The following is a 17235-nucleotide window of genomic DNA, read 5'->3' as shown; positions in this document are numbered from 1 at the left end:
AAACTGGGGAACAATCAAGAATGGGGTGCTGCAAGGTTCAGTCTTGGGTCCTCTGCTGTTCTTAATATATATTAATAACTTGCCATTCTATATTCACGAAGATGCAAAGCTGGTACTTTTTGCCGATGATACAAGTATAGCTATCACACCCGACAGACAAGAATTAACTAGTGAAATTGTAAACGATGTTTTTCAGAAAATCATTACGTGGTTCTCTGCAAATGGGCTCTCATTAAAGAATTACCCCATTAATAAATATAGACTTCGATCAGAAATCGGTAGCTAAGGTAGAATATTCCAAATTTCTAGGTGTATGCATTGATTATGGGTTGAACTGGAAAAGACACACTGAGGATCTGCTGAAACATTCGAGTTCAGCTACTTATGCCATTAGGGTCATTGCAAATTTTGGCAATATACATCTAAGTAAATTTGCTTACCACACCTATTTTCATTCTCTGCTTTCGTATGGCATCATATTCTGGGGTAACTCATAATTGAGTAAATGAGTGTTCATTGCACAAAAGCGTGTGATCAGAGTAATTGCTGGAGCTCATCCAAGATCATCCTGCAGACACTTATTTAAAGAGCTAGAAATCTTCACTGTAGCCTCACAATATATATATTCACTTATGAAATTTGTTAGTAACAATCTGAATGAATTCAAAAGTAATAGCAGTGTACATGGCTACAACACTAGGAGAAAGGATGATCTTCACTACTCAAGGTTAAATCTAATTTTGGCTCAGAAGGTGGTAAATTATGCTGCCACAAAAGTCTTTGGTCACTTACCTAATAGCATCAAAAGTCTGACAGATAGCCATATAGCATTTAAAAGGAAATTAAAAGAATTTCTTAATGGTAACTCCTTCTACTCTATTGAGTGTCCTGTAATATTTTGTCTAATGTAATATTTTGTATAGACACCTTTTATTAACCTGACACATTCCACATCATTACGAAGTGTCATATTCATGATCTATGGAACAAGTACTAATCTGATCTAATCTAATCTAGTTGACCGTTTGATAATTCCTATCTGTAGTGTCCTTTGAATTTCCTCATACACTGCTCCACATTTGACTGTTAGATTGGATATGGCCTTACCAAAAAGGCCCATACTATCCTGGCCTCAATGTATGGAAAGCTACTATCCCCACACCCTCCATCCAACAGTTTTCTGACCCGTCGGTCCTGTCACCTCTTTCCAATTCACACCCGCACCCTACCGTGTGACACACTGGTCTTTTCCCCTTCTCTGCTCCTCTCCTTTTTCACTCCCCCCACAGCCTCCTGACATTGTGTCTGGCAGCCTTATCCTGCCTCCTGTCTAGTCCTCGCATGCTCCACCAGAGTCTCTCTCTCCATCTGCACACTGCTATCTCTGCCCCTCCTCCATCCCTGTTGTACCCATTCAACAGGCCAGCCCATTGGTCAACCAACAGAGAACATGCTGAATAGCATGTAATGCATGTAATAGCACAAAATAGAAATATGTTATTGATTACTGATTCACAGAAGATTATAGGATCATAATGGAAAGAGTGCCAGACTCTTGACTGATAATAATTTGTAATAAGTGAAGTCCAGTTAGCTAAAAGATAAATAAGCCAAAGAGCACCATCACAATGCATGCAGTGAAATTTTATAACAAGTTATTTGAGTGTCTGAATTAAACATTCAAGGTGGTCAATCAGAAAGAGATAAGCCTAGAGAATGGTTTGCAGGGAATTGATTAAAATGAGAGATCACTTCTGTGGCAGACTTTGAGGCTCACAAAACCCATTTTCTTAAGTGTTGATCATCATCTGAGACCTTATGAACTATGAATGATTGAAATGATAGAGAAGAATTCCTGTGCTCCATATGGAAGTGGAATAGTTTTGGAGGAGATTATTCTGGTATCTTATGTACTATTCACCATACAACATACAGTGGTGTGTAAAGTATAGATTTAAATGAAGAAGCCTTTGAGAGAGAATTCAAAATTGCTGTTATGGACCTCCATGTTACTGCTACTGCGTAAGAGCTGTGCGCTCACAGACTTGCCTAGTTAGCAGAAGAACACTGAAGAAACATCCGACTCAGTAAGTAGATACAGGCAAAAAAAGCACTGTGCAGTATCTACTGTTTTACTCCAAAGTTTTGGAAGCCTGTGTTCAAATAAGTGTGTAGAAACATATAGCTTCCTCTAACTTCTGTGTTACATAATTTCTTTCAGTTTAAAATTAAAGAAACGTGTATACACTGAGACATACTGACTGTCATTTTTCTCATGCACTATATGCAAATGGAATAGTTAGGGAGGGTACGATTGTGGTATCCTGTGTACCGTTCACCATACATCACGCAATGGTCTGTAAATTATAGCTTTAAATGAAGAAGACCTCTGGGAGAGAATTCAAAGCTCCTGCTGTGGACTTCATGTAGGAATGTTGTTGATGGGGTGACAGTGCTCAGTATTTCCAATTTGGACCTCCCAAGTTGCTACAGGCCTAAATTGCTGCTACTGCGTAAATACTTGACATCACAGCTACTGCAGATGAGACTTGATACTTGGCAATTGCACAAGTAGGCATGAATTAAGTTAGCTTACAATGTTCTAAATAAATATCTCAAAATCTTAGTAAATTAATGTACCTATGCAAATTGTCCCTAAGAAGTACAAGTAACGTGGGAAGTTTAATCAAGTGTTAATTAATGTAAAATGTAATATACACCATGTATGATTACATGATGATGGCGTCCTCTTGGGTAAAATATTCAGGAGGTAAAATAGTCCCCCATTCGGATCTCCGGGCGGGGACTACTCAAGAGGATGTCGTTATCAGGAGAAAGAAAACTGGCGTTCTACGGATCGGAGCGTGGAATGTCAGATCCCTTAATCGGGCAGGTAGGTTAGAAAATTTAAAAAGGGAAATGGATAAGTTGAGGTTAGATATAGTGGGAATTAGTGAAGTTCGGTGGCAGGAGGAACAAGACTTCTGGTCAGGTGACTACAGGGTTATAAACACAAAATCAAATAGGGGTAATGCAGGAGTAGGTTTAATAATGAATAGGAAAATAGGAATGCGGGTAAGCTACTACAAACAGCATAGTGAACGCATTATTGTGGCCAAGATAGATACGAAGCCCACGCCTACTACAGTAGTACAAGTTTATATGCCAACTAGCTCTGCAGATGACGAAGAAATTGAAGAAATGTATGATGAAATAAAAGAAATTATTCAGGTAGTGAAGGGAGACAAAAATTTAATAGTCATGGGTGACTGGAATTCGTCAGTAGGAAAAGGGAGAGAAGGAAACATAGTAGGTGAATATGGATTGGGGGACAGAAATGAAAGAGGAAGCCGCCTGGTCGAATTTTGCACAGAGCACAACATAATCATAACTAACACTTGGTTTAAGAATCATGAAAGAAGGTTGTATACATGGAAGAACCCTGGCGATACTAAAAGGTATCAGATAGATTATATAATGGTAAGACAGAGATTTAGGAACCAGGTTTTAAATTGTAAGACATTTCCAGGGGCAGATGTGGACTCTGACCACAATCTATTGGTTATGACCTGTAGATTAAAACTGAAGAAACTGCAAAAAGGTGGGAATTTAAGGAGATGGGACCTGGATAAACTAAAAGAACCAGAGGTTGTACAGAGATTCAGGGAGAGCATAAGGGAGCAATTGACAGGAATGGGGGAAATAAATACAGTAGAAGAAGAATGGGTAGCTTTGAGGGATGAAGTAGTGAAGGCAGCAGAGGATCAAGTAGGTAAAAAGACGAGGGCTAGTAGAAATCCTTGGGTAACAGAAGAAATATTGAATTTAATTGATGAAAGGAGAAAATATAAAAATGCAGTAAGTGAAACAGGCAAAAAGGAATACAAATGTCTCAAAAATGAGATCGACAGGAAGTGCAAAATGGCTAAGCAGGGATGGCTAGAGGACAAATGTAAGGATGTAGAGGCCTATCTCACTAGGGGTAAGATAGATACCGCCTACAGGAAAATTAAAGAGACCTTTGGAGATAAGAGAACGACTTGTATGAATATCAAGAGCTCAGATGGAAACCCAGTTCTAAGCAAAGAAGGGAAAGCAGAAAGGTGGAAGGAGTATATAGAGGGTCTATACAAGGGCGAAGTACTTGAGGACAATATTATGGAAATGGAAGAGGATGTAAATGAAGATGAAATGGGAGATATGATACTGCGTGAAGAGTTTGACAGAGCACTGAAAGACCTGAGTCGAAACAAGGCCCCCGGAGTAGACAATATTCCATTGGAACTACTGACGGCCGTGGGAGAGCCAGTCCTGACAAAACTCTACCATCTGGTGAGCAAGATGTATGAAACAGGCGAAATACCCTCAGACTTCAAGAAGAATATAATAATTCCAATCCCAAAGAAAGCAGGTGTTGACAGATGTGAAAATTACCGAACTATCAGCTTAATAAGTCACAGCTGCAAAATACTAACATGAATTCTTTACAGACGGATGGAAAAACTAGTAGAAGCCAACCTCGGGGAAGATCAGTTTGGATTCCGTAGAAACACTGGAACACGTGAGGTAATACTGACCTTACAACTTATACTTAGAAGAAAGATTAAGGAAAGGCAAACCTACGTTTCTAGCATTTGTAGACTTAGAGAAAGCTTTTGACAATGTTGACTGGAATACTCTCTTTCAAATTCTAAAGGTGGCAGGGGTAAAATACAGGGAGCGAAAGGCTATTTACAATTTGTACAGAAACCAGATGGCAGTTATAAGAGTCGAGGGACATGAAAGGGAAGCAGTGGTTGGGAAGGGAGTAAGACAGGGTTGTAGCCTCTCCCCGATGTTGTTCAATCTGTATATTGAGCAATCAGTAAAGGAAACAAAGGAAAAATTCGGAGTAGGTATTAAAATTCATGGAGAAGAAATAAAAACTTTGAGGTTCGCCGATGACATTGTAATTCTGTCAGAGACAGCAAAGGACTTGGAAGAGCAGTTGAATGGAATGGACAGTGTCTTGAAAGGAGGATATAAGATGAACATCAACAAAAGCAAAACAAGGATAATGGAATGTAGTCTAATCAAGTCGGGTGATGCTGAGGGAATTAGATTAGGAAATGAGGCACTTCAAGTAGTAAAGGAGTTTTGCTATTTGGGGAACAAAATAACTGATGATGGTCGAAGTAGAGAGGATATAAAATGTAGGCTGGCAATGGCAAGGAAAGCGTTTCTGAAGAAGAGAAATTTGTTAACATCGAGTATAGATTTAAGTGTCAGGAAGTCATTTCTGAAAGTATTCGTATGGAGCGTAGCCATGTATGGAAGTGAAACATGGACGATAAATAGTTTGGACAAGAAGAGAATAGAAGCTTTCGAAATGTGGTGCTACAGAAGAATGCTGAAGATTAGATGGGTAGATCACATAACTAATGAGGAAGTATTGAATAGGATTGGGGAGAAGAGAAGTTTGTGGCACAACTTGAGCAGAAGAAGGGATCGGTTGGTAGGACATGTTCTGAGGCATCAAGGGATCACCAATTTAGTATTGGAGGGCAGCGTGGAGGGTAAAAATCGTAGAGGGAGACCAAGAGATGAATACACTAAGCAGATTCAGAAGGATGTAGGTTGCAGTAGGTACTGGGAGATGAAAAAGCTTGCACAGGATAGAGTAGCATGGAGAGCTGCATCAAACCAGTCTCTGGACTGAAGACCACAACAACAACAACAACACCATATAGCAGAGATGCTGAGTTACAGGCAGGCGCACGTGTGCAAACGCACCTCACACACACACAGCTGCAGTCTCAGACAATTGAAGCCACACAGAGAATGAAGTCTTGTGTGTGAATTGCATTTTCTCTGCTGTATGGTGAGTAGCAACTTTCCTTTTCATAATATTGTTACATTCCATCCTGGATTTTCCATAGTTTAAAATGCATTATATTTTTTCTGGTAATATTTTCAAAGTTATGTACTTTTAAATATTGTGTACTGATGTGTGGATTTACAGTGGATTCTAGTGATGCAAATAAATACATTATTCACAAAATTCTGACTCAGGAACCACAGTCAATGTTGCAATACAATTGTTGCTGATGCGCGTTTATTCACATTCCCAGCAGCTAGTATACATAATCACATTATTGTGCATAACTGTTATACCCAACTCATATGCAAATTTTAATTAATTCACTGACTGAAAATGTTACAGTGGATGCACTGAAGTATGGAAGTGTCAGAATATGTCCATATTTAGAATGTTTAAATCAAATAATATTCGCTAGCTTTTTACTTAATATTTCAAATGTTTTTTATTCCAGTCTTTGATCACAATATGAATTCTTTAGACAATGACTGGTTTCAGTCTGTAATGACCATCCTCATGTCTATAATATACAAATATATACACCTATTGAGCAGTGTGTCTTTCAACATAATACAGCAATATGTATCGCAATATACTATCTTATAACCAGGGAAATGTACAAAAAATATGGTAAAATGTACCTTTTTTACACCATGTCCTAAAGTGATAAGGCCATAATGGCATCGTCAAAACATATAAATATAATCAGCGTAGCATCGTCATATAGATCTAAAATAAGGTGTAGAATAGACTGCATCGTCCACAGAGTCATTATTACAACTGGCTACAGAAGCACAGTAGCTGCCAGAAATTTGTTTGCCTACATCCTCCCTAGATGTCGCTACTGTCGGCTTAGATGTAGTCATCATTTACACAAAAAACATAATCTGATAAAAACACATTATGTAAAATGCATGTAGCATACTTTTAAAATTGATAACTATTATAGAAACCAATTGTGATGCATTAAAAGATGAATACAGTTACCCATATAAAATTATTAAAAGGAAATATATGAATAGAATAAGACCGATCCTTTTTATGGTGAATTTACGGTCAACAATTAATATACGTATTACATTGCATGTAGCAACCTATAAATTGCCTATGGAGGATAAAATGTCTATATGACAGCTGAAAAAAGGACAGATCAATGATGTTATTTAGGCGCGCACTGATCTTAAGAACTTAACCATTAAAGGGCTTTACGTACAACATTATATGTCTCCCACAGAAAACTTTTAAACAACATATTAACAGTCAATAAATAAAATTATATAGTCTGGTTAAACATTCAATGAGTAGGTAGGACATAATCAATTACAGGATTAGTGCGATTAATGTATGGAAGTAGGCAAATGTCTGCTGTTCTCGACATAAATCGTCAAGTAAGGCTAGGTATAAATACACGAGGCACTACTTGGTTATCGTAGTATGTTATCAAACAAAGCAAAGTAGGCATTGGGCACAAAATCATTTTGTCCATTGAGCACCTTAGTGGGCTCATGCTATTTCGCTTTGTAAATCTCCAACTCCTCCAGCAAGTCAAGAGCGCGACCCTTCTCTGCCCTGTGTAGAATACGCATACAGCTCTCGATATTGTCTAAGGTGTGGCCGGTTTCTGCCAATTGAATTCCCAATGCAGTTATGTTATGTGCCTGCAAATGCTCCCTGAATCTAACCAGGACATGCTGTAACAAAGGTACTTTTTTCTGTATTTTCTGCGCATTTCCCTGGTTGTATGATAGTATAGTGTGATATATATTGCTGTATTATGTTGAAAGACACACTGCTCACAAGGTGTATATATTTCTATATTATAGATTTGAGGATGGTCATTATGGACTGAAACCGCTCATCGTCTAAAGAATTCATATTGTGATCAAAGACTGGAATAAAAAACATTTGACAGTATTACATCACTGTTTGTATACATGACCATGTCGCAGTTGGTGATACTTAATGTTTATTATTAACCACAGAATTTTTTGTGTCAGTAAGCATGAGATTATAATCCTGACGTCCAAAGTTGTTGATAAACAGTATCTTTTAGAGTGTCAACCAAATTTAGAATTCCATCTTATGATTGTTGATTAAATTCAGTAGATTTCTCAGTTTGACTTCTATTGTTGTAGGCTCACGAACTGGCTGTGGAAGTTAGACGTATGTGGAAGGCAATGAAAGAGACTCAGGAACATGGCCAGCTGCTGAATCAGAGACAAAGGCTCTTTGGTGATCCTATAACTCCTTTTGATGCACTTGTGAGGCTCATTAAGGAATCTGAACCATACAGAAATATGTGGCTTGCAACATCAGGTATCTTTTGTCTGTAATGCGTAATGTAATGTAATGTTTAAATAAGTTACACATTCTTTAAGTAAAAATGCACTTGGTCATTTCTTTTTATAATAGAGTCTGTCTCATGGTGAATTATGTTTAGCAATTTAGCAACAATTTTATGTTCTCTAAATACATGTTTTATGACATAAATTATGAGCTCTAATAGCTTAATATTTAACATTAAACTGCATTCATTTATGATTCAAATTTGTTAAAAAAAGAATGGAAAAGAATATGAAGAATAATAAGTAATAGCTTAACTCGTGGCAATTAACACAAAATGGTTTAAACTAATGTATTATTCTTTATTTTATGCAAATACTATTTCTGGGATTGTCAACTCATTTTGAGGAGGGGGTGGGGGTGGACAATTTTAATGTGAGGTCACTTCCAAACAGTATTAGTAGCTGATGAAATGATGACAGACAGTTATCAAGGCCTTGGTGATAATTGGCTGTTAATAATGTGGAAGAACTGGTAATAGGAGGAGATACAAGTAGATACCTTCATATAATTCTAAAGTTAAAAAATACAGAATTGAAGAGGATAAGACATTTAGAGAATGGTTTTGATGAGGGACACCAGAAACAAAGGAAGAAATAAAGTGAGAAAGAGGGAGGCGCAAAAAGTGGTTGTAGAGGCAAAGAGAAAGTTGATGAATAAATGGACCACAATGGTGGAACAAGATAATAAAAGATTTAAAAGCTACTGTATGGAATGAGTAGACATAGGAGAAGATGAATAAATGGCAGAGAATAAAATAATCATTGATAAGGATAGAAATGAGGAGGTGGAGGAGGAGGATGAGGAGGAGGAGGTGGAGGTGGAGGAGGAGAAAGTTAAAGAGATGTCGAGGACATATTTGATGATTTGCTGCATCCACATGGAACAGTGGAGGAAGCTAGAGATGTAGAAGAGTAGAAGAGATAGTGGAACGGAAATATGGAGAGATATAATGTGACAGAAGAGATGAGGGTGTACACCTGCTGTACAGAGTTATGAATGTTATATGCAAGAAAGTGAGAATTCCAGAAAACTCAAAGAGGGAATAACAGTCCAGTTTTCAAGAAAGAAAGACAAAATATTTAAAAAAAAAACTATGGCATTGTCATGCTTAAGTGCTACTGTGCAAAGCTATTTTTGAGAAGACTGGAGGAATGAACGAGGATAACAAGGTAAGAGCAACTTATGAAAGTATAACTTCAGGTCAGGACAGTGCATAGTAGATCCCCTGTTTGCAGTTAGACAGATGCTGGAACACTACTGTGTATAAAGGAGAGACATACTGATGGTCATCTGTTATTTAGGGAAGCAGACAAAACTGTGTCCAGATTTAAAGTGTAGTGGGAACTGAGAAAAAAAGGGTCAGGGGAGGAGCATAGTTTTCTACTGTCACAATCAACCCCCACCCCAAATCCCCCCACCAAATATGACTCACCTTCACCAATTATAATGTGCCATGAGTGACAAGTATTCCAATAATGATAACTAAATACTTTTTTTGCATCAGTGCTTAGTTCATCATATTAGCATAACTTACAAGAAATGCCGTTCACAGCATTGGAAATCCATTTGTCTGAAAATTTGAGAATCACATGTGTCACACAATCGATTTCACAACTATAATAGCAACAGGCTATCTATCACAGCATGGACATCAGGATACTTTACACAATATAAATTCATAGTGTGCGGACTCTATAATCAGTACTTCATTTAACTCCAAGATGTGAACACAGGTCTACAAACTGTGGCTGTGCAAACATTCAATGAAATTAACACTTCTTCTTTCTGTTGCCTATGCCTTCATGTGGGAGGTGTCTTTATGTTGTTTTTTTCTGCTTAGTGTATGGTCTTTCTGCTTTGTGTTGCCTTACACAACTGGCTATGCTTTTCCAGTTCTAGATTTGTGCTCTGTGTCAGATTTGTTGACAGCAGGCACTGAATAAGTACCTTCTATGTGAAATCTTCTGTGCAGATGATCATGCCAGAAACCATCTGACTTCGGGTAATCCACAGATTGCAAGCCCATCTATTTGCAAGACTGTCACACAAGCAACTGAAAAGCATCCTGTATTAAACACCCATGTAGCTTGTAATTCCTAGAATTCCTTACTATTTTTCACTCTGCTTTATTCTCCAAAAATTAGCAGATAAATTTGGAATTTTTTTATGCACTATATAAATGCTAGATGCTTTTCTTTAGGAGGGAGTTGTGAGGGGAGGGGACAGGGGACAACAGGTCATGACACTCATGGCCCCTTTCCTCCCAGATCTATGTCTGCTGAGAATGAAAGAATTGAACTAGTGAAGAATAATTTGCATGAGAGTGGGAAGAAAGAGATCAGAATGGCTGAAGCAGAGAAATAATCCAAACTAAGGAAGCACACATCTCCATTACTTTCCATAATGTCGATTGGTGAAATAATAACACAAGTAGCAAGAGAGGCAGGATGGCAGCAACACTTGTTGCTGATAATTTGATGTGGCTAAACAATGAGGGAAAAGCACAGAAGTAATTTGATCTTTGGGAAGAAGTTTTCCAAGAGTATGGAATAAAATTGACAGCAGAGAAGTGTGAGCTGGTATTGAGCCTACAGTATTTAGCAACAGACTTCCCTATAAAAAATTTTGGTTCCTCTGCGGCCTCACATGTGGGATAATTCTAAAACATGATGTGAACTGGACTGACAAAATAATCTAAGCCCCAATGTGTGCACTGTGCACCCACTTGCTGCTGAGAAATCAAGTTAAACACTAACTTCATAATCTCGTGTCCTGAAGAAAGAGCTCCTCATTTTTTCAGGTTTAAACACAGAGCCTCCACACATTCTAGTCTTTCCAATTCCCAAAATGCAATTCCATCTTACTATACTTTCCCCACTGCTTCTGTTTGCTTGGTTCCCACTGGCTGCCACTATCGATTCTTACTTACTAAGCTGCTCAGTTTTACCAATGTGCATTACATTACATAGTAATACAGCTTAAGAATTAAATGGCCAACATCAGTGAGAGTGTTCATACTCAAAATGAAATAAAAACAACACACCATATGACTAAATGAATTGCTTCTCTTAAAACATTCCATTAAAGAATCTGCCACCTCCAATGCATTAACAACTGTACATGAATTAGTTATTCTCTATACCTGTTATTCAATCACAAAGGTTGACCAATATCACAAACATCCTTTATTTTGTTAGTTCAGTACTAGGTACTTCAAAATTTCATTTTATAAAATTTCATTAACAGGAATATTCTATTGATAAACTAAGACATATGTACCAAGTGTATAAGTATGAAATGCTATAAAGATTTGACACTGCACCATTTTGTTGTGCCATCAACAAGTGTCAGATGTGTATGAGTGATAAATTAGAAAAAGTGATTTTTTGTTTTTATTTGAAGAAAACTGCTGCTTAATCATACCGATTGCTTTGAGAAGCTTATGGTGAACATGCTCTATCGCAAGATACATGTGAATGATGTTTTCAGCCTTTCAAAAATGGTGGCTTTGATGTTATAGACAAGGACTGTGGAAAATCGCCAATACAATATGAAGATGTGGAATAGGAAGTGTTATTGAATGAAGATGATTTGCAAACACGAAAACAACTCACTGAACAATTGGGCGTTGGTCAACAAGCTGTTTCCAATTGGCTAAGAGAGATTGGAAAGATTCAGAAGCATGTGTTGAATGACAGGCAAATGGAAATGCGCAAAAACACATGATATTTTGCTCACTCAATACAAAAGGAAGTCATTTTTGTATTTTATAGTTACAGGTGATGAAATTGGATTTATTTTGAGAATCCCAAGCACAAAAAATCACGGGTAGACCGAGGCACACCATCCACATCGACTGTAAGATTGAATCACTTTGGGAGAAAGACGATACTCTTGTGTTTTGTGGGACCAGAAGGTTGTGGTCTATTATGAGCTGTTAAAACATTGGGAAACTTTTGTTACCAACAACAATTGAATGATTTGAATTGATCACTGCTTGAAAAAAGCCCACAATACTGAAAGAGGCAACACAAAGTCAATTTTCTTCACAACAGTCCTCCTTCACATAAGGCAAAGCCAGTTTGCAACATGTTGGAAGACTCAGGTGGGAAGTTCTGTGGCTTACTCACCAAACTTGGCTCCTTCTGATGACCACTCGTTTGCATCGATGCAGCACTTTGGTTCATACAAAGATGTGAAATAATGGCTTGATGAATGGTTTGCAGAAAAAGGGAAACATTTTTACTGGCGTGATATTCAGAAATTGATGGGAAAAATGTATAACAAACAATGGAGCGTACTATGAATAGTAAGGATGTGCAAATTTAGAAATTAGGTGATCTAGTTTTGCATGTTGTGATATGTGCAAGAAGTGTCAAGTTTGGTTTGGTTGAATTATACCTCAGTGGCCTGTGTGGCGAGAGCTGCTCCTCTACACCATTGCTGTCTGGTGGCTTTCCCTCCTTGGGTCAGGCCTAGTTTGATGGCTAGCGTATCTGCTGCTGCTGCTGCTTAGCACCCTGTCAACTATACATTTTGCATAGAATAATAGCATCCCTTTCAACTTTCCTTACTGGAAATATTTCAGTCCCATTTGCATACAGAAACATACTGTCCTACTGCAGTATTTCTAATGGAAACCACAACAAAAGGTTTACAGACCTGGCTGCTCACAGCTTAAGTTCTCTCAAGTGCTCTGTACTCATTATTCCTCATTGGAAATCTTTAAGTTATTAAAACCCACACTCAGGTGTTTCTCAGTGACCATCTGCGTGGCTTCCACCTGCACCACTAACAAGTATGATTTTCTTCATTGTCAGGGTCTGCTTGGAACACAAGAATAAGTGTTCTCTGATCTTCACACCATCCCTCTTTTGCTATTCTGGTGTAGTTTTCTACTCTCTCCTGAAAGCATTCTTCTGCACCTTTCAGTCATTCCGCTTGATATCTTACCCTTCATCAATCTTCCTGGGTATCTTCTTATCATCCATTCTCTTCACATGCTCATACTACTATAAACTTTTTCCTGAATCTTTCCTTGTTGGGTTTCCTTATGGGTTATCTCCTCAGTCATCTTTGGTATTACAGGAGGGGTCTGGGTAATTTGGCTCTTCTCTTTAATCTTCCCCAACCTATCCCTATCCCTCTCTTCTACCTAAGTAAAGATTAGTCCCAAAAACAAGAAGAGTATAATATACTTTTTCGGGTGTCTATCAGTAATTCTAAACATTTCACCTCATGAAAGTAAGTATTGGCCAGCAGTTCAATCTTTCAACTTAATTGGCATGTAATATGTTGGGTATATGACCTTCTTTTCCTTCACAGTTCTCATAAAATTAATGCCTTGTCTTGCATGTATACTTATCTTTTTTTCATTTCTTCCATTTTCCTAAGTTATACTCCCAGGTACTTGAAAGATTCCACTGATCACAGCTAATGCCCACTAACTATCATGTTTTCTGTAGATCTATTCCTTTTACCTGTTTCACCAGCAAACATTTCTTTGCAGTAAATTCCCAAAGATGTAATTACTTCTGTACGTCTAGGTCATTGTCTGCCTACATCAAGGTATTCATGAGTCATGAGGGATATTTCAAGTCAGCTATTGTGGATTTGGCTTAGAGCTTATGTTGCTCAGGAAATTTGTACTGTTACAACAGCACTGTGTATTTAGTGATTAAACTACTGAGTTTAAAATAAGTAGTGGTGTCACCTAACTTGTTTGATAAAATTAACTCCAGCTACATTTATTTATTTATGTTGCAGGTAACAAATCTGCAAAAAACTGCCATTTTTTGAAAATAGGAACTCTTTTGCAGTAGCGTTCAATTGGTCTCTAGGCAACATCTAATGAGTCAAAATCATTCGAAGTAGATCTGATCATGTCTTTATGTTCTCCTTCCAAGACATGTTTATTAAAACAGAGTGGTAACTTGCATGACTCCCTATTAAAATTGCCAACTAAAGCAGTTCCTATGCACACTTATCTTTCCTGCTTAGAATATCAACACTTTCTCAATTTTTTGTATGCCTCCTTGATGCCCTTTCTGTGGTATGGTGTCTTGCTTGCTGCAAGCCAACACTGGTCAGGCTCTTAATCTGGTCTATATCCACCACAGTGGTGCATGTGCTCTAGGTCTTCAGCTGTTGATTTTTCCTTCTGTGATTGTTCTTTCCATTGCCTCTTGCCTTCTAGAAATGTAATCAAAATATTTCAACTGATTTTGGTTGAAAAGTGTCTACAGTCTTGTTCTGATGTCAAGCTGCCTCAGGATCGATTCGTTGGTTTGATCTCCTGTCCACGGTATTTGACTTACTCTTCTGTAGCACCACATTTCCAGAGCATCAAACCTGTGATGATCTGCTATCTTCAGTGATCAAATTTCAGCTGGATATTTCATGGTAGGGAGTGTGAGTTTTTGTCTTGACAGTTACAGTGTCCTTCCAGATTCAAACAAGTTTTGCTGTAGAATTCCTTGTAGTTGAAATGCAGCTATGGATTCCAGGTTTGCATTCTGTAGTATTAATGACAACAGATCCTAAGTACTCGAAGCAACTGATGACCACATAGCCAGCAGTTCTTGTGATGTCTGGTCTGTTGTCATTAGGGTGATCTACAATCGTCACTTTGGTCTTTGTGTTGTTGATTTTGAGACCATATTCACTACTTCATTCGGGCTACTTTTGCATGAAGGTTTCCAGTTGATGTTCATTTTGCAATTATCGGAGTGTCATTCCTTACCTGAGATTGTTAATTTCTCTGCCACTTACAACAGAGCCATCATACCAATCTTCAAGTACCTCCCTCATAACGTGCTCACTACATGCATTTAACAGTAATGGAGAGAGAATGAAACCTTGTCTGACACTTGTAATTAATTGTAAAGATATCTGAGAGAGTGTCATTAATTCTTCTGGTGCTGTGTGTGAAGACTACAGTCTCCAGATCAGATAGACAAGGTGTCTTGTTGTACCCATTGTGATGATGAGTGTCCACAGCTTTGAGCATTTCATCTTGTCAAAAGCTTACTTTTAATCCACAAAGCACATGAATATTCTGATATTATATTCCCTTGCCTTCTCTATGGACTGCTGGATGTTTAGGATCTGCTCAGGGGTTCTAAAGTCTGAAATAAACGCAGTTTGTTCATGTGACATTTGTGGAAGCGAGAAGGTTTCAGCCTCTCATTCAGTATAGTGAATGTGATTTTATGGGCATGGGAGGGCTATAGTTTGATAGTTTGTGCAGTCAAGTGGAGAACTTTGCTTGAACAGTGGTATGAAAATGGAGTGGCACCATTACTTTTGCCAATTATTATTATTATTATTATTATCATTATTATTATTATAATGGTAAGACAGAGATTTAGGAACCAGGTTTTAAATTGTAAGACATTTCCAGGGGCAGATGTGGACTCTGACCACAATCTATTGGTTATGACCTGTAGATTAAAACTGAAGAAACTGCAAAAAGGTGGGAATTTAAGGAGATGGGACCTGGATAAACTGAAAGAACCAGAGGTTGAACAGAGTTTCAGGGAGAGTATAAGGGAACAATTGACAGGAATGGGGGAAAGAAATACAGTAGAAGAAGAATGGGTGGCTTTGAGGGATGAAGTAGCGAAGGCAGCAGAGGATCAAGTGGGTAAAAAGACGAGTTGTTGTTGTTGTTGTTGTTGTGGTCTTCAGTCCTGAGACTGGTTTGATGCAGCTCTCCATGCTACTCTATCCTGTGCAAGCTTTTTCATCTCCCAGTACCTACTGCAACCTACATCCTTTTGAATCTGCTTAGTGTATTCATCTCTTGGTCTCCCTCTACGATTTTTACCCTCCACGCTGCCCTCCAATACTAAATTGGTGATCCCTTGATGCCTCAGAACATGTCCTACCAACCGATCCCTTCTTCTGCTCAAGTTGTGCCACAAACTTCTCTTCTCCCCAATCCTATTCAATACTTCCTCATTAGTTATGTGATCTACCCATCTAATCTTCAGCATTCTTCTGTAGCACCACATTTCGAAAGCTTCTATTCTCTTCTTGTCCAAACTATTTATCGTCCATGTTTCACTTCCATACATGGCTACACTCCATACGAATACTTTCAGAAATGACTTCCTGACACTTAAATCAATGCTGGATGTTAACAAATTTCTCTTCTTCAGAAACGCTTTCCTTGCCATTGCCAGTCTACATTTTATATCCTCTCTACTTCGACCATCATCAGTTATTTTGCTCCCCAAATAGCAAAACTCCTTTACTACTGTAAGTGCCTTATTTCCTAATCTAATTCCCTCAGCATCACCCGACTTAATTAGACTACATTCCATTATCCTTGTTTTGCTTTTGTTGATGTTCATCTTATATCCTCCTTTCAAGACACTGTCCATTCCATTCAACTGCTCTTCCAAGTCCTTTGCTGTCTCTGACAGAATTACAATGTCATCGGCGAACCTCAAAGTTTTTATTTCTTCTCCATGAATTTTAATACCTACTCCAAATTTTTCTTTTGTTTCCTTTACTGCTTGCTCAATATACAGATTGAACAACATCGGGGAGAGGCTACAACCCTGTCTTACTCCCTTCCCAACCACTGCTTCCCTTTCATGTCCCTCGACTCTTATAACTGCCATCTGGTTTCTGTACAAATTGTAAATAGCCTTTCGCTCCCTGTATTTTACCCCTGCCACCTTTAGAATTTGAAAGAGAGTATTCCAGTCAACATTGTCAAAAGCTTTCTCTAAGTCTACAAATGCTTGAAACGTAGGTTTGCCTTTCCTTAATCTTTCTTCTAAGATAAGTCGTAAGGTCGGTATTGCCTCACGTGTTCCAGTGTTTCTACGGAATCCAAACTGATCTTCCCCGAGGTTGGCTTCTACTAGTGTTTCCATTCGTCTGTAAAGAATTCGTGTTAGTATTTTGCAGCTGTGACTTATTAAGCTGATAGTTCGGTAATTTTCACATCTGTCAACACCTGCTTTCTTTGGGATTGGAATTATTATATTCTTCTTGAAGTCTGAGGGTATTTCGCCTGT

At 38.1% G+C, this 17235-nt stretch overlaps 1 protein-coding gene across 1 annotated transcript in view; it reads left to right on the top strand.

Annotated features, from left to right (window-relative positions):
* LOC124803257 (dynein axonemal heavy chain 1-like) overlaps positions 1-17235 on the top strand; it is an 866140-nt gene that overhangs the window by 69659 nt on the left and 779246 nt on the right. The window contains exon 5 of the mRNA XM_047264440.1: positions 7993-8173. Coding sequence (XP_047120396.1) covers positions 7993-8173 — 181 coding nt within the window. The remainder of the gene's footprint in view (positions 1-7992; positions 8174-17235) is intronic.

The sequence above is a fragment of the Schistocerca piceifrons genome, chromosome 6 (assembly GCF_021461385.2).
Source record: "Schistocerca piceifrons isolate TAMUIC-IGC-003096 chromosome 6, iqSchPice1.1, whole genome shotgun sequence".
Lineage (NCBI taxonomy): Eukaryota > Metazoa > Arthropoda > Insecta > Orthoptera > Acrididae > Schistocerca > Schistocerca piceifrons.
Note: the sequence above shows the minus strand (reverse complement) of the source record. Positions and strands in the feature narration are given on the sequence as shown.